General features: G+C 39.2%; 2 protein-coding genes across 2 annotated transcripts; both read right to left on the reverse strand.

Annotated features, from left to right (window-relative positions):
• Nucleotides 1-748: 748 nt before the first annotated feature.
• On the reverse strand, nt 749-4,349 carry LOC145875646 (uncharacterized). Its single transcript, XM_082971485.1, has 2 exons — nt 4,346-4,349; nt 749-4,258 (listed from the first exon to the last, which is right to left on the reverse strand). Exons 1-2 carry the CDS (start codon nt 4,347-4,349, stop codon nt 3,297-3,299), a joined length of 966 nt encoding a protein of 321 aa, XP_082827611.1. The 3' UTR covers nt 749-3,296.
• An 11,320-nt stretch (nt 4,350-15,669) lies between these two features.
• On the reverse strand, nt 15,670-20,650 carry LOC123732656 (uncharacterized). Its single transcript, XM_082971514.1, has 2 exons — nt 20,165-20,650; nt 15,670-16,900 (listed from the first exon to the last, which is right to left on the reverse strand). Exons 1-2 carry the CDS (start codon nt 20,427-20,429, stop codon nt 16,428-16,430), a joined length of 738 nt encoding a protein of 245 aa, XP_082827640.1. The 5' UTR covers nt 20,430-20,650; the 3' UTR covers nt 15,670-16,427.
• Between the last annotated feature and the right edge of the window lie 3,093 nt (nt 20,651-23,743).

Raw genomic sequence — 23,743 nt, forward strand, 5'->3', positions numbered from 1 at the left:
TGTATCTTAGTCTATGTATTACTCATCTCATATGTATATACTGTATTCTATACTATCTACTGTATCTGTCTATGCTGCTCTGACATCACTCGTCCATATATTTATATATTCTTATTCCATTACTTACATTTGTGTGTATTAGGTATTTGTTGTGAAGTTGTTAGATATTGCTGCACTGTTGGAGCTAGGAACACAAGCATTTCGCTACACCCGCAATAACATCTGCTGAACACCTGTATGTGACAAATAACATTTGATTTATTATGAAGGTAATTTGTGTAAAATGTACCTTTCCCCACTCATTCAGCCCATCTCTTTACATTGATGATGCATATTCAGTGGCCTGACTGCGTCCAGACTGTCAAAGGCCCATCCTGGTAGATCTGAACCTAATGCAGCTTGGAGTGATCAGATGACAGAAGTCACATTTAGGTGCCAGGTGTAACTGAGGCCATAGATGCTCCATATACATTACTTTGAGTGTTTTATATAATATGACTAAATGTGTTTCTGTGTTGCAGGGGCAGTCAATAAATGGAACAGCAAGGCCACAGAACATGACATAAGCAGAGCTGTGGGAGACCACCTCAAGCCCCTGGTAGAGCCGGGGGTGGTGTTTACCACTCCACCACGCCTTCAGCAGGCTGGAAAAGTGGGATTGATACGGTTTTTCATACTAAGATGGACCAAGAGTCTGTTGATTGGTCAGTCATTGGGTTCATTTGTTTTACAGTATGTTCAAATCAAATCAAGCTTTATTTATACAGCACATTTCAGACATGGATGCAACACAATGGCTTCACAGGAAAAAACAAATAAACAAATATTTAGTACACAACAAACAGAAGACGTAACAACTGAAAGACTAATGAGCATTCTAAGGAAATGCCATTGATTAACATATTCCTTGGATGCAATATCCAACCCAAAATATAAGTGTGTTCTTTAGGAGGGTCTCTGATATGACATGATGCAACACAATGTCTTCACAGGAAAAAACAAATACTTAGTACACAAACATAAGAGGATGAAATGCCATTGATTAAAATATTAATTGGATGCAACATCCAACCCAAAATATCAGCTTGTTTTACTACATTGTTTGTTGTTACATTTCCCAGCAAGAAAAATCTAAAATGTTTCTCAAATAGAAGAGGGACTAACAAAGAGTCACTGACAACAACCACAACTAAACAGGTGGGTTTAGGAGGGGCTCTGAAAGACACTATGGGGGTGTCCACTGGAAGTTGACTAGTAACAACAACTGGGACCTAAAAGACACCCACCATGAGACCCACTAAATCTGCCCAAGAAGAGGCAAACAAAAGAAAAACCCACACCAAACTTAAAGACAGGAAGCAAACCAAAAAGGTGGAGCAACTAAAGGTGTTGACTCTCCACATGTATCAAAACAACTGGAGCACTGGGCCAGACACTCTTAAATAGAACCTGGACCAGCTCAGGTGAAACACCTTCCCACTAACGAGATGGACAAGCCAGCACAGGTGTAACACATACTGACTAACGAGGTGACACCAATCAGTGCGTCCTACGTGCTAACGAGCTACACGTGCTAACGAGGTGACACCAATCAGTGCACCCAAGACACATTTCAGTTGTACAATCAATAAATCAAATGTATTTATAAAGCCCTTCTTACATCAGCTGATGTCACAAAGTGCTGTACAGAAACCCAGCCTAAAACCCCAAATAGCAAGCAATGCAGGTGTTGAAGCATGTCAGTTGGCTTTTCATTCAGAGTATCTCTACAACTTCCATTTCACATAATCATCTACAATGCTTCACCTTCTACAATATAAACATGGTGTCTACTGGCTGTCAACAATTAAAAACAAGAAAAAACACGTATTTCTAAATAATAATTTACAATAGTATTATTTTTTCTCCTTTTTCTTTCCATAGAATCCTAAATCTCACTAGCTTCTAGAACTCTTGTCTTCCTAAAACTCACTAGCTTCTAGAACTCTCGTCTTCCTAAACCTCACTAGCTTCTAGAACGAGCCCAAACAAAACTCAAATCAAATTGTAATAGTCACATGCGCCGGATACAACACTGGAAAGCTTACTTACGAGCCCCTAACCAACAGCGCACTTTCAATACGGAAAAGAATAAGAGATAAAACTCATCTCCAACACGGAAAAACGTGTCAAAATAAATTGTGATCCATGGCAACTCACTGGTTAAATGGCTAAACGCAAAACACATCTTTTTGACTGCCAACCCTTGAGATAATCAGCAACCAAGTTGTCCTTACCACCGACATGTCTGATTTCAAGAGGAAACTCCTGCAATATCCGTAGTAACTTTCCACCTCACTGCAGAGCTTCTCTCTCTTTTCAGGGTTCACTAGATAGGCATGTTGTTGGATCGGGGTCCAGTCCCCAATGTCATGCTCTAGTACATTTGGTTTGGCACATCTGAGAATGAACCCTGATATTCTAAAAGCAGGGCAACAATTCCAATATAATTGTACCCAAAAATTGTCAGTTGGTTGCATGAATAACTATGATTACTAAATGTTACATAATTGTAAATATGAAATATCAAAACCAAATATACACCCCTTTGTTAATATGTATTGGCAATAATTAACTTAATGGTGAGGCATGGAATGATAAAAAATGTATATTTTGTCAGGCTGGATGTTTGAAATATGAGGTGATTTGAGTCAATCTTCTTCAGTAGTGGAATAAAGACAATTAGCACTTGAATGTTGTAAATAAATACTGGAGTGATGTAAGATTGTTAATAAAATTGATTATAGGTGTATAGGCTGCAAGTATGTTGAAATTAAGTTGTTTTCAAGTCATTGAAAAAAACGACATCTTTTCAACTACAACCGAACATTTATTGGACTTTTAGTCTTATTTTCAACGTCTTTTCAATTCCATTTTGCTAAATGAGAATAGTGCAATGTCAAAACACAGTTGCAACGTGTCCAAATCAATAACCAATATGCAGAAGAAGTTTGGGATATATTGAAAACCTAAACATTTTGAAGTGTTTCATTGTGATTCCAGTGGGTCACCAACATGGTAAGTGTAACACAACCCTTTTTTTGTTAGTCACTTTTTGTTAAATCACATAAATAGTAACTCTTCCATTTCAGAGCCTGGATTTTCCCCCTGAGGCTAATATCCATATCATGTTGAAATCAATAGAACAGGGGACAAACGTTTAGTGTTCTACATTGACATCATTAAAATACTCCTACTACAATGTTTAAACATTCTATATTGTGACATTAATTCATTGATATCATGAAACAAATCCTTCATGTATGTATTTTCTGATGTTTGATCAGAGATATTTTACGACAGTATCTCTTCCCACATTGATCACAGCTATAGGGTTTCTCTCCTGTGTGTCTTCTCTGGTGCACTGTCAGATTGCTAGATTGACCAAAACTCTTCCCACATTGACCACAGCTATAAGGTTTCTCTCCTGTGTGTATTCTCTGGTGTAGAGTCAGTTGGCTAGACTGACCAAAACTCTTCCCACATTGGCCACAGCTATAAGGTTTCTCTCCTGTGTGTGTTCTCTGGTGTAATGTCAGCTGGCTAGACTGACCAAAACTCTTCCCACATTGACCACAGCTATAAGGTTTCTCTCCTGTGTGTATTCTCTGGTGTACAGTCAGAAATCTAGATGTAGTAAAACTCTTCCCACATTGATCACAGCTATAAGGTTTCTCTCCTGTGTGTATTCTCTGGTGCACTGTCAGCTCTCCAGATTGAACAAAACTCTTCCCACATTGACCACAGCTATAAGGTTTCTCTCCTGTGTGTGTTCTCTGGTGTACAGTCAGAGAGCCAGATGTAGTAAAACTCTTCCCACATTGATCACAGCTACAGGGTTTCTCTCCTGTGTGTATTCTCTGGTGTACTGTCAGATTGCTCGAGTGACCAAAACTCTTCCCACATTGATCACAGCTATAAGGTTTCTCTCCTGTGTGTATTCTCTGGTGTAAAGTCAGCTGGCTTGATGTAGTACAACTCTTCCCACATTTATCACAGCTATAAGATTTCTCTCCTTTGTGTGTTCTCTGGTGTATTTTAAGTTTTACTGAAGAGTTGAATCTTTTCCCACAGTGAGAGCAGCAGTGAGATTTCTTCCCTGTGGGTCTCTGCAGGTGTTTATTGAGGTGTTCTGATGTGGAGAGACTCTTCTCTGCCTCGTCAGCTTCATGATGTTGTTGAGGCTCCCCAGAGGATCCACGATAGTCACTTCTCTCTCCTGTGTGAATGACAACGTCAGATAGTTAAATGCCCACAACAAAAATCCACTGTTTATTTGAGGTAAAGGGTGATGCCCAGAGCGTACCCATGAAGTTGTACAACAATTGACGTCTGTTAAATTTGAAAATAAACACAGTCAAGATAGCAACAATAGTCATATTTTGTCTTGTTTTCACATTAGTAGTAACATCGATGATTGTAGGCTATAAATAAGTAATTCATGTTGTTGAAACTCTAAGCAGTGTGCCAGACGACTTTTGGTCTCCAATTTGGGTCCCTTTCTGTGTTTGCGACAATTGCGGCACGAGGGCAAAGCACACACAATTTGGTTGCAGAAACTCCTCCCTGCTAATGAGGAAACCGATAGTTATGGATGTAGTATATCTGGTAATGAGGAAATGTAATGGACTGCTCGCTCCACTCCGGAGCGAGCAGTCGCACTTCGCTTCGCTCCACAGGTAATACTACACTTCTTTACATTACAACGGTTTGGTTTGTTTGATCTGAGCAATTTTTCTTAGCTATCAAAGATAATTGTGTAGTTTAGAGTAATTATCGAGGTTAGCTAGCCAGCCGCGACGCCTTGTCCTGACTCCAGACTTAGTCAACACACCTAGTCATCAAACCCACTGCTAGCTAGTGGGTTTGCTAGCTAAACAACCGTTACCGATTAGCAGCGCTGTAGATACTAATACATTACAACGGAACGATTTGACTAGTGCAGTGTTAGCTAGCTAGCTACATAGTTGTCTTTGTCATAGCTTGATAATTGTGTAGTTTAGTAATTATCGAGGTTAGCTAGTCAGCTATTTCCGTCCCCCGCGACGCCATTGTTCCATACCTAGCCAACTATTACCGACGAGCAGCATTGTAGAAACTAAATACATTACAAAGGAACGTCTTGATTAGTGTTATGTTAGCTAGCTACAAAGTTGCTTTTGTATAATAGCCAACCTCTACCGACTAGCAGCACTGTAGAAACTATCACATTACAACGGAACGACTTGATTAGTGTAGTGTTAGTGTTAGTTAGCTAGCATTTTAGTCATTTTAGTCAATAAGATTTTTGCAACGTAAGCTTAACTTTCTGAACATTCGAGACGTGTAGTCCACTTGTCATTCCAATCTCCTTTGCATTAGCGTAGCCTCTTCTGTAGCTTGTCAACTATGTGTCTGTCTATCCCTGTTCTCTCCCCTCTGCACAGGCCATACAAACGCTTCACACCGCGTGGCCGCTGCCACTCTAACCTGGTGGTCCCAGCGCGCACGACCCACGTGGAGTTCCAGGTCTCCGGCAGCCTCTGGAACTGCCGGTCTGCGGCCAACAAGGCTGAGTTCATCTCAGCCTATGCTACCCTCCAGTCCCTAGACTTCCTGGCGCTGACGGAAACATGGATTACCACAGATAACACTGCGACTCCTACTGCTCTCTCCTCGTCTGCCCACGTGTTCACGCATACCCCTAGAGCATCGAGCCAGCGGGGTGGTGGCACTGGAATCCTCATCTCTCCCAAGTGGACATTCTCTCTTTCTCCCCTGACCCATCTGTCTATCTCCTCATTTGAATTCCATGCTGTCACAGTTACCAGCCCTTTCAAGCTTAACATCCTTATCATTTATCGCCCTCCAGGTTCCCTTGGAGAGTTCATCAATGAGCTTGACGCCTTGATAAGTTCCTTTCCTGAGGATGGTTCACCTCTCACAGTTCTGGGTGACTTTAACCTCCCCACGTCTACCTTTGACTCATTCCTCTCTGCCTCCTTCTTTCCACTCCTCTCCTCTTTTGACCTCACCCTCTCACCTTCCCCCCCTACTCACAAGGCAGGCAATACGCTTGACCTCATCTTTACTAGATGCTGTTCTTCCACTAATCTCATTGCAACTCCCCTCCAAGTCTCCGACCACTACCTTGTATCCTTTTCCCTCTCGCTCTCATCCAACACTTCTCACTCTGCCCCTACTCGGATGGTATTGCGCCGTCCCAACCTTCGCTCTCCCTCTCCCGCTACTCTCTCCTCTTCCATCCTATCATCTCTTCCCTCTGCTCAAACCTTCTCCAACCTATCTCCTGATTCTGCCTCCTCAACCCTCCTCTCCTCCCTTTCTGCATCCTTTGATTTTCTCTGTCCCCTATCCTCCAGGCCGGCTCGGTCCTCCCCTCCTGCTCCGTGGCTCGACGACTCACTACGAGCTCACAGAACAGGGCTCCGGGCAGCCGAGCGGAAATGGAGGAAAACTAGCCTCCCTGCGGACCTGGCATCCTTTCACTCCCTCCTCTCTACATTTTCCTCTTCTGTCTCTGCTGCTAAAGCCACTTTCTACCACTCTAAATTCCAAGCATCTGCCTCTAACCCTAGGAAGCTCTTTGCTACCTTCTCCTCCCTCCTGAATCCTCCTCCCCCTCCCCCCCCCCCCCCCACTCCCTCTCTGCGGATGACTTCGTCAACCATTTTGAAAAGAAGGTTGATGACATCCGATCCTCGTTTGCTAAGTCAAACGACACCGTTGGTCCTGCTCACACTGCCCTACCCTGTGCTTTGACCTCTTTCTCCCCTCTCTCTCCAGATGAAATCTCGCGTCTTGTGACGGCCGGCCGCCCAACAACCTGCCCACTTGACCCTATCCCCTCCTCTCTTCTCCAGACCATTTCCGGAGACCTTCTCCACTACCTCACCTCGCTCATCAACTCATCCTTGACCGCTGGCTACGTCCCTTCCGTCTTCAAGAGAGCGAGAGTTGCACCCCTTCTGAAAAAACCTACACTCGATCCCTCCGATGTCAACAACTACAGACCAGTATCCCTTCTTTCTTTTCTCTCCAAAACTCTTGAACGTGCCGTCCTTGGCCAGCTATCTCTCTCAGAATGACCTTCTTGATCCTAATCAGTCAGGTTTCAAGACTGGGCATTCAACTGAGACTGCTCTTCTCTGTGTCACGGAGGCTCTCCGCACTGCTAAAGCTAACTCTCTCTCCTCTGCTCTCATCCTTCTAGACCTATCTGCTGCCTTTGATACTGTGAACCATCAGATCCTCCTCTCCACCCTCTCCGAGCTGGGCATCTCCGGCGCGGCCCACGCTTGGATTGCGTCCTACCTGACAGGTCGCTCCTACCAGGTGGCGTGGCGAGAATCTGTCTCCGCACCACGTGCTCTCACCACTGGTGTCCCCCAGGGCTCTGTTCTAGGCCCTCTCCTATTCTCACTATACACCAAGTCACTTGGCTCTGTCATATCCTCACATGGTCTCTCCTATCATTGCTATGCAGACGACACACAATTAATCTTCTCATTTCCCCCTTCTGATAACCAGGTGGCGAATCGCATCTCTGCATGTCTGGCAGACATATCAGTGTGGATGACGGATCACCACCTCAAGCTGAACCTCGGCAAGACGGAGCTGCTCTTCCTCCCGGGGAAGGACTGCCCGTTCCATGATCTCACCATCACGGTTGACAACTCCCTTGTGTCCTCCTCCCAGAGTGCTAAGAACCTTGGCATGACCCTGGACAACACCCTGTCGTTCTCCACTAACATCAAGGCGGTGACCCGATCCTGTAGGTTCATGCTCTACAACATTCGCAGAGTACGACCCTGCCTCACACAGGAAGCGGCACAGGTCCTAGTCCAGGCACTTGTCATCTCCCGTCTGGATTACTGCAACTCGCTGTTGGCTGGGCTCCCTGCCTGTGCCATTAAACCCCTACAACTCATCCAGAACGCCGCAGCCCGTCTGGTATTCAACCTTCCCAAGTTCTCTCACGTCACCCCGCTCCTCCGCTCTCTCCACTGGCTTCCAGTTGAAGCTCGCATCTGCTTGCCTACGGAGCTGTGAGGGGAACGGCACCTCCGTACCTTCAGGCTCTGATCAGGCCCTACACCCAAACAAGGGCACTGCGTTCATCCACCTCTGGCCTGCTCGCCTCCCTACCTCTGAGGAAGCACAGTTCCCGCTCAGCCCAGTCAAAACTGTTCGCTGCTCTGGCACCCCAATGGTGGAACAAGCTCCCTCACGACGCCAGGACAGTGGAGTCAATCACCACCTTCCGGAGACACCTGAAACCCCACCTCTTTAAGGAATACCTGGGATAGGATAAAGTAATCCTTCTAACCCCCCCCCCCCCCTAAAAGATTTAGATGCAGTATTGTAAAGTGGTTGTTCCACTGGATATCATAAGGTGAATGCACCAATTTGTAAGTCGCTCTGGATAAGAGCGTCTGCTAAATGACTTAAATGTAAAATGTAAAATATGACTAAAAGTTTGACTAAATGATTTCACTCAGAAACCCTATAACCTGTTGAAATGTATTCGAATTAAGGCTATAATAATGGGTTAAAACCTATAGTGCAATACTGTGTGTGAGTAAGACACGGGTACCACTTCAAAAAATGAGCAGGGCAGAGTTGATAAGACGACCTTGGGAAGGAACAGGAGAAGAGGCCTCCTTAAGTTAGGGAGAGAAACAACGGCCTGGGAACAGCTAGGCTGGTAAAAGATAAGGAGACAGGTGGTCTGGGTACTGTGAAAGCTTGGTGGAGTTCTGTACTGGTGTGTGTGTTAATATAAAAGGCTTAGTACATTGTAAGGATTTTCAGAGCTCTCATAAATTAACGTTTAGACCCTTGTAGGCTGGCTATCCGTCTGCTTCATTCAACCAGAATCTAACACACTCTGGGGGGGGCAGACTGAGTAGTTTAATTGAAGTTCGGTTTAAGAACATTGATAACTTAATTCACGTAACAGGAAACCACTAGTTATGGATGTAGTATATCTGGTAATGAGGAAACCACTAGTTATGGATGTAGTATATCTGGTAATGAGGAAACCACTAGTTATGGATGTAGTATATCTGGTAATGAGGAAACCACTAGTTATGGATGTAGTATATCTGGTCATGAGGAAACCACTAGTTATGGATGTAGTATATCTGGTAATGAGGAAACCACTAGTTATGGATGTAGTATATCTGGTAATGAGGAAACCACTAGTTATGGATGTAGTATATCTGCTAATGAGGAAACCACTAGTTATGGATGTAGTATATCTGCTAATGAGGAAACCAGTAGTTATGGATGTAGTATATCTGGTAATGAGGAAACCACTAGTTATGGATGTAGTATATCTGGTAATGAGGAAACCACTAGTTATGGATGTAGTATATCTGCTAATGAGGAAACCACTAGTTATGGATGTAGTATATCTGCTAATGAGGAAACCACTAGTTATGGATGTAGTATATCTGCTAATGAGGAAACCACTAGTTATGTATGTAGTATATCTGGTAATGAGGAACCCACTAGTTAAGGATGTAGTATATCTGGTAATGAGGAAACCACTAGTTATGGATGTAGTATATCTGGTAATGAGGCAACCACTAGTTATGGATGTAGTATATCTGGTAATGAGGAACCCACTAGTTATGGATGTAGTATATCTGGTAATGAGGAAACCACTAGTTATGGATGTAGTATATCTGGTAATGAGGAACCCACTAGTTATGGATATAGTATATCTGGTAATGAGGAAACCACTAGTTATGGATGTAGTATATCTGGTAATGAGGAAACCACTAGTTATGGATGTAGTATATCTGCTAATGAGGAAACCACTAGTTATGGATGTAGTATATCTGGTAATGAGGAAACCACTAGTTATGGATGTAGTATATCTGGTAATGAGGAAACCACTAGTTATGGATATAGTATATCTGCTAATGAGGAAACCACTAGTTATGGATGTAGTATATCTGCCTGGAGCAAAAATGGTGAGCTAAGATTTTAGTTTTTCACAATGTATTCTGAATATTACAGCGCAAGATCAGGAGTGCTACTCAAGGAAACTCACATTAAGCTCTGTGTCTACTCACTAATTCACCACCGTGGGGGAAACTCAGGGGAGTTCTCATAGGCTGACAGCAAAAATAGCCTCCATTTACAGGTTGATGATGAGTACATTTCACATTACTTTTGGATTATAATTGTAAGGCTCGTTTGAATCTCCTGCTTAATATGTTTGTGTTATTGTCGCAAATCAACTGATTTATAGTTAAACACTTCAACCAGTTAAATGCTCTTTGGCTAGCTTTTCCATCAGCCTGACAATGAGGGTTTGTACACTGTTTGCCAAATTGAGTGTTTAACAAATTGGCCCATAACTTCACCTAACAATAACATAGACCTACTGTAGGACCCATAACTTTATCTAACAACAACATAGACGTAGGACTATAAATCAGTTAATATTTCAGGTGAAACATGGAAATTAAAATGTCTTTGTCATGACATTTCATTCATAACCTGATCACCAGATAATTTTGTGAATAATCCCACTAGGCTACTCTGTAATGTGTTGTCATTCTAAATGTCCTGAATAAAGGAAAATAGCTCTGTGTGTTGTACAATAGCCTATCCATCAAGGAACAGTTCTTTACACATTATGACCAAAGTAGGAATGTTGGATCCAACGTGGAGCATATCTCTGTGCACAAACAGACTAACGAGACCCTACTGTAAATCAATCAGACAATAACGCATTATAAAAATCAATTTGTTAGGGGTGTTGGATCCAATGTGGAGCACAGTATAACTGTCTTTACCAGAGTAATGAATGAAGAAGCACTTTGGTTGTTGTTGCATGTCGTCATGTTTGTCATGTGACTGTCATTCAGAAAATGATTTCCTGGATCAGCTGATGATAGTTGAACATGTGACTGTAACTAAACAGCTAAAGTATTATGTATTATGTGTAATTATTGAAGAACCACATTAATGACAGTATCCATTTGGGAGTTGTCAATAAAGTTAAGGTCACTCTTGGTTAGAACCATTGGATTAGCAAACTCTGAAATGATTTAGGATTTCTGTATCCATGAAAACTGTTTTTCCAGCGTAACATAAGGAGACACTAAATGTTACGTAGGTAGAGTGCATTTCAGAGATCTGAATACAAAAAACTTTCCTAACAGGACAATAACCTAAACCACAAGGCCAAATCTACACTGGAGGAGCTTACCAAGATGACATTGAATGTTCCTGAGTGGCCTAGTTACAGTTTGGACTTAAATCGTCTTTAAAATCTATAGCAAGACTTGAAAACGGCTTTCTAGCAATGATCAACAACCAACTTGACAGAACAGGAAGGATTTTAAAAAGAATAATGAATATTCACATGAAGATCAGCCTCCTATTGGATGACATCACGACTTCCCATCAAGCCAACTCCTTGAAGGCCTTACTATGACATCACTCACTCCTTCTAGTTTGCAGTTGTTAAAAAAACACTATTTTGCTCAAAACATTTATTTGTTTCCCATTAGTGTGTTTATACTTTACTGTATTTATATCACTTTTCAACAGGAAAAGTGAACAATTCATACAGTACAAAAACATATTTGAGTGTAGAATGCCCTTTTAAAAATCACACATTAGTTCAACATCTGCAGAGTTTGTGTCCCTGTTTTATTAGATAGTACTCACTGTATTTACTGGTGTTAATCAGATCAATGTCCCTGTTTTATTAGATAGTACTCACTGTATTTACTGGTGTTAATCAGATCAAGGTCCCTGTTTTATAAGATAGTACTCACTGTATTTACTGGTGTTAATCAGATCAATGTCCCTGTTTTATTAGATAGTACTCACTGTATTTACTGGTGTTAATCAGATCAAGGTCCCTGTTTTATAAGATAGTACTCACTGTATTTACTGGTGTTAATCAGATCAATGTCCCTGTTTTATAAGATAGTACTCACTGTATTTACTGGTGTTAATCAGATCAATGTCCCTGTTTTATAAGATAGTACTCACTGTATTTACTGGTGTTAATCAGATCAATGTCCCTGTTTTATTAGATAGTACTCACTGTATTTACTGGTGTTAATCAGATCAATGTCCCTGTTTTATTAGATAGTACTCACTGTATTTACTGGTGTTAATCAGATCAATGTCCCTGTTTTATAAGATAGTACTCACTGTATTTACTGGTGTTAATCAGATCTCCAGTCTTCTCTTCTTCGTCCTCCTCTAATGTGACAGTAATCTCCCCCTCTTCATCCTTCATTCCAAAAACGTCTTCATCTTCTTTCACTTCATCCTCCACTCCAAAAACGGCATCTTCCTCCTCGTCTTTCACTCTGAAAGCGTCTTCCTCGTCTTTCACTTCTTCTTTCACGGTAACAGCCTCACCTTCTACTTGTCTTTGTAATGTAACATCCTCCTCTTCCTCTTTCACGACAACGTTCTGCCACAGTCCCTCTTTCTCCGTCCAGCAGACCTCTTCTTTAGCAGGAGGAGAGTAACTTAGTGAGCGCATGGTCGGGGATGTTAGCTAGCTAGGCTAATGCTAACTTAACCAGCCAGAGAGTTGACTTACAACGTAAATATTACATTAAATGGGGTAGCTAGTTGTTTCCACATAAGTATGTTTGAATCATAGTGGCAATTAAACCACGAAATTGTCTAAAGAACTTGAATGTTCCGACTTTGTCGGCTAGCGAGCTACCGAGGTGGCTGCAGTTGTTGAAGAAGCGTTCCGTCCACTAGATTATACGTCACACTAGAAACATCGCCTGAAAGACACATATCGCCATCTGCTGTCTGGAGGGAGGAAACGCAGTTGAGGAGGGAAAACTATTTTTATTCTTCATTGAATTATAATATTATAAAGCAGTTTAGGGAAACGTTTTTTTCCTCTCCATTAAATATGAATATTATATCAACAAGTACAAAGAGCAACAAGTGTTTGATTAGTTCAGATTTTTTATGAGAATTTAAAACAAACTCTACATCTACTCCACATCTGTATTTCTGATTCAGTCAAATAACTAGATATCAAAATAAGCACCTAGTTATTGGTACCCTTGATAATGATGAGCAAAAATTACTGTATGAAATAAATAAATTAACTTTACCCACTACCAGGATATTTTAGCCCAAAACCTGGTTACCTCTCTGCTAGGAGGCTGAAACTTGGCCATAAGTGGATCTTCCAGCAAGACACATCAATATCCACAAAGAAATGGTTAATTGGGCACAAAAATCAACATTTTTAATGGCCATCTCAGTCTTCGGACTTGAACTCCATTGAAAATCTGTGGTTTGAATTGAACAGGGCAGTCCATAAGACAGACTAAATAAATCAAGGACCTGGAGAGATTCTGTATGGAGGAATGGTCTAAGGTCCCACCCAATGTGTTCTCTAATCTCATTAAACATTTCAGTGTTGTTATCCTCCCAAGGGGAGAGTGCTGGAGTATTGAAAACATGGGTGGCAATAATTCAGACCCCAACCTTTTGAGAATTACATTTTAAACTAAATCTCTTTCTCTGAGCAATTGTATTAGTATAAAATAATATAATTTCCTTTTTTTGTGTTGGTGTAACAATACATCATGTAGATGTATATAATGAACAGACTAGGTCTATACTGCTCCTACATGGTGTAACAATACATCATGTAGATGTATATAATGAACAGACTAGGTCTATACTGCTCCTACATGGTGTAACAATACATCATGTAGATGTATATAATGAACAGACTAGGTCTATACTGCTCCTACATGGTGTAACAATACATCATGTAGATGTATATAATGAACAGACTAGGTCTATACTGCTCCTACATGGTGTAACAATACATAATGTTGAAGTATATAATGAACAGACTAGGTTCTATCCTATTCTACTGTATCTGTATTCTACTGTATTACTCATCTCATATGTATATACTGGATTCTATACTATTCTACTGTATCTGTCTATGTATTACTCATCTCATATGTATATACTGTATTCTATCATATTCTACTGTATCTGTCTATGTATTACTCATCTCATATGTATATACTGTATTCTATACTATTCTACTGTATTTTAGTCTATGCCACTCTGACATTGCTCGTCCAAATATTTATATATTCTTAATTCCATTCCTTTACTTTAGATGTGTGTATTTGTTGTGAAGTTGTTACATATTATTGCACTGTTGTCCTTGAGTGGTCCAGCCAGAGCCCGGACTTGAACCCGATCAAACATCTCTGGAGAGACCTGAAAATAGTTGTGCAGCGATTCTCCCCATCCAACCTGACAGAGCTTGAGAGGATCTGCAGAGAAGAATGGAAGAAACTACCCAAATACAGTTGTGCCAAGCTTCTAGTGTCATACCCAAGAAGACTCAAGGCTGTAATCGCTGCCAAAGGTGTTTCAACAAAGTACTGAGTAAAGGGTCTGAACACTTATGTAAATGTGGGATTGGGCCGTTGTCATCAAACTTCCATGATTAGTAAGAATTAGGGTAGATTTATAGGACTATTGTTTTTATGATTCATACATACTTTCCTAACCCTAAAATGTACCTAAATAATCTACAAGATCAGAGTATTTTTAAATCTACCAGTTGGTGTTGAAACAGAGACGAATGATGACTTTCTTGAATTGATCCCTAGTTTCTGACTCCGTGTATTCTATTGAGTCCGTCAACAAAATGAGAATGAAAAGGTATTTAAAGGCACAACATTCTAATTAAAGGTATTACCGTATTTAAAAGAATGGCTTAAGATGAAATGTACTCTAAACCCTATTGAATGAAAACTCCATGACAAAATCTGTTGGCCAACAACTGTGAGGGTTTTCAGCCAGGTATCAACACATGCAGAGTGTGAGTAAGCAAGACATACATTCCTAAATGGGGATCGGCCCCAGTCTCCTGGTAAAACACCAGAACCCTCCCCCTACAGCATTTATGTTCATTTTGAGAAAGTAGCACTACAGTCTCCAGGTAAAAAACTACTTTTGGGTAAAAATAGACGCGACACCTGTCTATGAATTTGAGAGGTTACATTGATGCTCCAGATACTCAACTAGTCTAAAGCAGACCAGTTTTATTGCTTCTTTAATCATAACAACAGTTTTCAGCTGTGCTGACATAATTGCAAAAGGGTTTTCTAATGATCAATTAGCCTTTTAAAATGATAAACTTGGATTAACTAACACAACGTGCCATAGGAACACAGGAGTGATGGTGGCTGATAATGGGCCTCTGTACGCCTATGTAGATATTCCATTAATAATCATCTGTTTCCAGCTACAATAGTCATTTACAACATTAACAATGTCTACACTGTATTTCAGATCAATTTGATGTTATTTTAATGGACAAAAAATTGCTTTCTTTTAAAAACAAGGTTATTTCTAAGTGACCCCAAACTGTTGAACGGTAGTGTACATCTACATCCTCCCATGTTGCTGAACCACTGATCAATAACTCCCTATTACAGGAAAAAACACTATTTCCATTGGTTGTTAGTACTGTACTGACCTCTCGTCCTCTGTCTCTCTCGTACTCTGCCTTGTGTATTTATCTTCAAAATATTCTTATAGTCCCGACATAGAACCAAATAGACTTCCCAAAAATAATATGGCATTTACTTTATTTCACATTTATTTAATCAGATATGTCAATTGAGAACCAATACGCATTTACAATGACAATCTGAATGAAGAAATACTAATATCAATCTATTTAATAATTAACATGTTTGAAATATCCCAATGATATAGTGAACAACATTTAGGGGTTTACACTTGCATTCAATCAATCTTAAGTTCATAATCAAAACATTTTTTTTTACTCTTTTAATCCGATTTTCGACATGATCATGTCTTGAGCTGGGAAAAACATGTAGACCTATTTTTCAGTATGATTTCATTCATACAATATTATTTAATGTAGAATGAACAAAAACACAATTTCTCAATCAAAAACATAAGTCAGAACACAGCCTCTCTATTCTCTCATGTGATTTCAGGTCCTCTGACTGGGAAAATGTCTTTTCACAATGAGAGCAGTGGTATGTCTTCTCCTCCTGTGTATTAGTATGTTGGAAAGGCTTTTCTCCTGTGTGTGTTCTCTCATGCTTTTTCAAGCTCCCTAACCGGGTAAAACTCTTTTCACATCGGGAACATTCGTAAGGCTTTTCTCCTGAGTGTATTCTCTCATGCGCTTTCAGGCTCCCTCGATGGGTAAAACTCTTTTCACTATTGGAACAGTGGTAAGGCTTTTCTCCTGTGTGTATTCTCTCATGCTCCTTCAGGCTCGCATACCACCTAAAATTCCTTCCACAGTGGGAACAGTGATAAGGCTTCTCTCCAGTGTGTCCCCTCTCATGTGGTTACAGGCTCCCTAACTGAGTAAAACTCTTTACACCGTGGGAACAGTGGTACGGCTTCTCTCCAGAGTGTCTTCTCATATGTATTTTCAGGTTCCCTAACCCAGTAAATATCTTTCCACACTGAGAGCAGTGGTAGGTCTTCCTATCTTCTGTGTGTATTTCTTCATGTTGTTTCAGGTACCGTAACTGGGTAAACCTCTTTCCACACTGGGAACATTGGAAACTCTTTTCTCTTGTGTGTGTCCTCTCATGCTCTTTTAGGTTCCCTAACTTGGTAAAACTCTTTCCACAGTGGGAGCATTCGTAAGGGTTTTCTCCTGTATGCGTTCTCTCATGTACTTTCAGGTTCCTTAACCACTTAAAACTCTTTTCACACTGGGAACAGTGGTGTTGTCTCGCTGGTTTGGGCGTCTCTGGGTCTGGTTCCCCTGAAGGAGTCTCCCCGCTGTCAGAGTGAGAGTCTGGTCCCTCTCCTACCAAAGACAGAGTATTTAGTTCAATATTAAACAGAGAACTGAATTAAACCTCCATAAAATAAAACTGTCTTCCTGTGAGGCTAGATTCCTCAAAAACCTGAAGTCAGTTTTCAGAACATTACATAATTTAATAAAAACTTGGTGGCTGCCCTAATAATAATTATAATGTAGAACATAAAATCTAATCTTTCTCACATGTTTATAGGCTGAGCAGAGCTCTACAATAGGGAAAGGGGGATACCTAGTCAACTGAATGGATTCAACTGAAATGTGTTTCCCGTATTTAACCCAACCCCTCTGAATCAGAGAGGTGCGGGGGGCTGCCTTAATAGACATCCACGTCATCGGCAGCCAGGGAACAGTGGGTTAACTTCCTTGCTCAGGGGCAGAATGACAGCGTTTTTACCTTGTCAGCTCGGGGATTTGATCCAGCAACCTTTCGGTTACTGGCTCCTACCTGCCAGGCTACATAATGTCGTATTTTAGGCTGAGCAGAGCTCTATAATAATAGATAATGTCATGTTTATAGGCTGAGCAGAGCTGTATAATAATAGATCATGTTTATAGGCTGAGCAGAGCTGTATAATAATAGATAATGTCATGTCTATAGGCTGAGCAGAGCTCTATAATAATAAATAATGTCATGTTTACAGGCTGAGCACAGCTCTATAATAATAGATAATGTCATGTTTACAGGCTGATCAGAGCTCTATAATAATAGATAATGTTTATAGGCTGAGCAGAGCTCTATAATAATAGATCATGTTTATAGGCTGAACAGAGCTCTACAATAATAGATAATGCCATGTTTATAGGCTGATCAGAGCTCTATAATAATAGATAACGTCATGTTTATAGGCTGATCAGAGCTCTATAATAATAGATCATGTCATGTTTATAGGCTGAGCAGAGCTCTATAATAATAGATAATGTCATGTCTTCAGGCTGATCAGAGCTCTATAATAATAGATAATGTCATGTTTATAGGCTGAGCAGAGCTCTATAATAATAGATAATGTCATGTTTACAGGCTAATCAGAGCTCTATAATAATAGATAATGTCATGTTTACAGGCTGATCAGAGCTCTATAATAATAGATAATGTCATGTTTCCAGGCTGATCAGAGCTCTATAATAATAGATAATGTCATGTTTACAGGCTGATCAGAGCTCTATAATAATAGATAATGTCATGTTTATAGGCTGAACAGAGCTCTATAATAATAGATAATGTCATGTTTATAGGCTGAGCAGAGCTCTATAATAATAGATAATGTCATGTTTATAGGCTGAACAGAGCTCTATAATAATAGATAATGTCATGTTTATAGGCTGAGCAGAGCTCTATAATAATAGATCATGTCATGTTTACAGGCTGATCAGAGCTCTATAATAATAAATAATGTCATGTTTATAGGCTGAACAGAGCTCTATAATAATAGATCATGTTTATAGGCTGAGCAGAGCTCTATAATAATAGATCATGTTTATAGGCTGATCAGAGCTCTATAATAATAGATAATGTCATGTTTATAAGCTGAGCAGAGCTCTATAATAATAGATAATGTTTATAGGCTGATCAGAGCTCTATAATAATAGATCATGTTTATAGGCTGAGCAGAGCTCTATAATAATAGATAATGTCATGTTTATAGGCTGAGCAGAGCTCTACAATAATAGATAATGTCATGTTTACAGGCTGAGCAGAGCTCTACAATAATAGATAATGTCATGTTTACAGGCTGATCAGAGCTCTATAATAATAGATAATGTCATGTTTATAGGCTGAACAGAGCTCTTTAATAATAGATAATGTCATGTTTATAGGCTGAGCAGAGCTCTATAATAATAGATCATGTTTATAGGCTGATCAGAGCTCTATAATAATAGATAATGTCATGTTATAGGCTGAGCAGAGCTCTATAATAATAGATAATGTCATGTTATAGGCTGATCAGAGCTCTATAATAATAGATAATGTCATGTTTATAGGCTGAGCAGAGCTCTATAATAATAGATAATGTCATGTTATAGGCTGATCAGAGCTCTATAATAATAGATAATGTCATGTTTATAGGCTGAGCAGAGCTCTATAATAATAGATAATGTCATGTTATAGGCTGATCAGAGCTCTATAATAATAGATAATGTCATGTTATAGGCTGATCAGAGCTCTATAATAATAGATAATGTCATGTTTATAGGCTGATCAGAGCTCTATAATAATAGATAATGTCATGTTTATAGGCTGATCAGAGCTCTATAATAATAGATAATGTCATGTTATAGGCTGATCTGAGCTCTATAATAATAGATAATGTCATGTTATAGGCTGATCAGAGCTCTATAATAATAGATAATGTCATGTTATAGGCTGATCAGAGCTCTATAATAATAGATAATGTCATGTTATAGGCTGTATTTGATCCAATGTAAATAACATTTTGTTGGTGTCCCACTTCATCTCTAAAGTAATAATTACCATACTTTCTAAATGATAATTCTTTAGTTCAGCCTTTCCTTGAAATGGCTATTTTATTTTATGTTTTTTTGTAGACTTACAAACGTTTGCTAATATGTTCAGTCACCCCAAAACGCTTGTCCTTTTGCTAATATGTTCAGTCTCCCCATAACACATGTCCATTTCATGTCAATAATGCATCTTATTTTATGTATTTCTCCAACATTATTTAGAAATCTGCTTTTTGTTGGTATACACACTCCACACAAGGCCTACAATAGACACACATCAAAAGTTTCATTTATAACTTGTTTGCCATTCTGTGAGACAATTAAGTTGTGATTTTGTGGTGGGAGGGACTCTGATGGTATACACATGTTACAGTTAAGCAATAAGACCAGAGGAAGTGTGGTATATGGCCAATATAGCATGGTTAAAGACTGTCCTTATGTACAACACAGCACAACGTGCCTGGATACAGCCCTTAGCCGTGGTATATTGGCCATCTATCACTGAGGTGTCTTATTGCAATTATAAACTGGTTACCAACGTAATCAGAACAGTAAAAATACATGTTGTCATACCCATGGTATACGGCCTGATATACCACGGCTGTCAGCCAATCAGCATTCAGGGATTTAATCACCCATTTTAAAATGTAGCTTCAACATATTATAACATAAATTCCTAGAGTACAGAACAACATTTTCAAGTATAGAATTTCAGTAGCATGCTGCTTTAAAACAACACATTCGTTCAAAACCTTTGCAGTTAGAGCTCGTTTTTAAGACAGTACTTACTGGTGGTAATCAGATCTCCTGACTCCTCTGTCAATATGACAGTTCTCTCTCCCTGTTTCCCCTCCTTCACTTCAAAAACTACATCCTCCTCTTTCACCTCTTCCTCTTCTTTCACGGTAACAGCCTCACCCTCTACTTCTTGTTTTACTGTGACATCCTCCTCTTCCTTCTCCTCTTTCACGACAATGTGCAGCCCCAGAGCTTCTTTCTCCGTCCAGCAGACCTCCTCTTCTTTAACAGGAGGGGAGTAGTTTAGGGAGCTCATGTTCGGGGATGTTAGCTAGCTAGCTAGTTAGCATGAGCGACTAGTTTAGTGCTAGGCTAATTTATCAAGCCAGCTAGTTGACTAACAATGTACCTATAACATTTAAATGGGGGCAATTAACTAGATGTCAGAAGTATATTTAAAAAACAGAGGCAAATATGCACAGAAACAGTCTAAATGTTTCGGCTGTTGGCTACCGAGGTGGCTGACTCGCTGTTGTTGATCCGTTCCGTCCACTAGATTATACGTCACGCTGCAGCATCGCCTGAAAGACGCACATCGCCGTCTGCTGACTGGAGGGAAACGCAATTGTTGTTGCACACAAATTTATTTTTCATTCCTTTCATGAAATAATAATATTATATTGAGACGTTCAAATAGAGCACTGCATATTTTAAGTGAGAATTTAAAACATACTATCATTGTATTTAAGGCAGTTTCATATTCATATTTATTTTTATTTGATTAGTATTTAATTTTTATTATTTTGTTTAGTTTACAGTAATGTATTCGCTAACTATTATTATTTTTTTTTGTAGTTTTTTAGTTTGCACAGATCTTTATTTAACTTGTTGTAAATAACAGTAACATGCAAAACATAAACATAACATAACAGCCAGAGGGAATCCAAAGAAATTAGAGAAAAAAAAATATATATATTATATCAAATCAAATACAGACATATATCGAATACATTTTTTTGACATATTGTTTTGTATACGTTTTAAAGATTCTACGTACTGTTCCAAATCAGATAAAAAAATTAAGAAAAGGGGCTTTTTCTTCATAAATTTTGATTTGTGGATAAAAGATTTTCCTAATAAAATAAAGAGATTTATGACATACTCACGTTCAATTGTGGAATCAGTGTAGTAAAATAATATGTCAAACTTAGTAATATCAATGGTTGTATGCAATTTGCGGCTAAGATATAGTTTTACATCAGTCCAAAACACTTCACTATATAAACAATTACAGAATAAGTGTTCAATAGATTCAGTTTCTAGTTCACAAAAACTGCATTCACTGGTAACGTCAAATATATATTTAGAAATCAAGCTATTACACGGATAGCATCTATGGATTATCTTAAAGGAGATCTCCTTTACTTTATTGGTCACCATAAATCTGTGTGGAGTGAGCCAAGCACGGCGCCAGTTTACATCAAACGATGAAGCCCAACAAAATATCGCAGAGGGAATAGACTTCCTGTAGAAAATATCCCTTATTAAACGATTGTTGAATTTCGTATCTAGTAGACCAATGCCATTCAACTGAATATCGCTTACAATCGGAGATAATCCAAAATATGCATTATTCTGAAGTAAAGTTTTTATCCCACTAGGTATAGCTTTAATAACAGTGTCATATTCCTTGCTTGAAACCTCAAAGTTGTATATTTCCATAAATTCTCTCTGTGTAAATAGATTCCCACTGTTATTAACCAATTGGCTGACAAGAACAATGTTTTTCGAGAACCATTTATGGTTAAATAACATCTTATTTCTATGTAATATTGACCCATTGTTCCAAATAAAACATTTATGAGGTGAAAAGTTGTGTTTATACAACAAAGCCCAGCACATTAAAGCCTGCTTGTGAAAAACCGCCAGTTTCACAGGAATTTTACCCACAATATATGGACATTGTAGTAAAAAATTAAGCCCGCCGAACTTCTGAAAAACAAAATGAGGTATAATATTCCAGAAGCTATGAGGATTTTTTTATGTACCTTTTAATCCAGTTGACCTTTGATATCTGATTGAAGAGAGTGAAATCTAAGACATTTAGACCGCCATCACAAACCCTGTTGGTGATAACATCTCTTTTTATCTTATGTGGCTTGTTTTTCCATATGAAGTTGTACAAAAGCCTATCTAAGGTACAGCAAGTGGATTTGGGAATGTCAATAGATGAAAAAAGATAGGATGCACGAGATAGCCCCTCAGCTTTGGATAAAAGCACCCTTCCTTGAAGACTTAAATCCCTCCCTAACCATGAGGATAATTTTTTTTTGACAGATTCAGTTACAGGGTTCAAATTAAGATCATTCATAGCCTTAAGATTTTTGGTGATCTTTACACCGAGGTAGGTTACAGTATCTTTTTCAGAGATGTTACAATCTGCTGGGTTGACAGCTCCTTTCACAACAAACAACTCACATTTGGAAAGATTTAAAGTCAAGCCTGAGATTTTGGAGAACTGCTTCACGATATCCAATGCTAATATAGCTTGAGATACATTTTTCAAAAAAAGTGAGGTGTCATCCGCCAGTTGGGATATCTTGATCTCTCTGGACTGGAATGTAATGCCTTCAAATGGACTTTTATGAACTAATGAGCATAACATTTGAGATACTAACAAAAATAAAAAAGGTGAAATTGGACAACCTTGTCGTATTCCTTTGTAAATGTTAAATCTTGAGGATGTTCCATGACAGAGTTTGATACAGCTATTGCCACCATTATACAGAGTTCTAATAGCATCAACAAAGAAACGACCAAATTTCAAATGCTTAAGACAATCAAAGATAAAATTGTGACTTACTGTATCAAATGCTTTCTGAAAATCCAGAAATAGGATAACAGGGAAGTCATCTAATAGATCACGATACTCAACCAAGTCTAATATCAGCCTCAGATTATTAGATATATGGCGCCCTTTCATAAACCCTGATTGACATTCATCAATCAGATCATTTAAGCAAGACTTTAACCTTTTTACAAAGATTAAGGCTATAATTTTGTAGTCGTTATTTAGGAGTGTGATTGGACGCCAATTATCAATACTTAGGAGATCCTTGTGTGGTTTAGGTATAAGAGTAATAACCCCTTGCTTCAGAGAGGCAGGTAGTTCTCCCTTCTTTATAGCCTCCTTAAAGGTTTCAAGTAAAAAAGGTGCTATTTCTTCAAAGAAGGTTTTGTAAAATTCAGAGGTTAATCCATCACAACCTGGAGATTTGTTCTTTTTTAACTGAGCAACCCCGTACTGGATGTCCATAATGGATAAATCTTGGCAACAAGACTGATTGAGTTCTTCACTAATCGAATTAACATTCTCTATAGAATCAAGGAGATCCTTAGAGTCACTCAAATTGTTATCTAAGGAGTAAAGATTCTCATAAAATTTAGTGGTAAATTCTGATAACAACTCTCTATCCTCAGTGGTAACCCCATTAATTTTAAGTTTCCGAAGTGTGTTGAGTTCCCCTCTCCTCTTCTCCAAATTAAAAAAGTATCTACTGTTCTTTTCACCTTTTTCAAGCCATTGTTTTCTAGATCTTATGAAAGCTCCTCTAGCCTTTTCCTCATACA

The sequence above is a fragment of the Salmo salar genome, unplaced genomic scaffold (assembly GCF_965601325.2).
Source record: "Salmo salar unplaced genomic scaffold, fSalSal1 ptg000306l, whole genome shotgun sequence".
Taxonomy (NCBI): domain Eukaryota; kingdom Metazoa; phylum Chordata; class Actinopteri; order Salmoniformes; family Salmonidae; genus Salmo; species Salmo salar.

Excerpts from the sequence above, each read along its gene's own strand:
- LOC123732656 (XM_082971514.1), bottom strand. The coding sequence starts at position 20,429 with ATGAGCTCCCTAAACTACTCCCCTCCTGTTAAAGAAGAGGAGGTCTGC. Across the intron at positions 16,901-20,164 it reads AGGAGATCTGATTACCACCA|GAGAGGGACCAGACTCTCAC; the intron begins GTAAGTACTGTC and ends TGTCTTTGGTAG.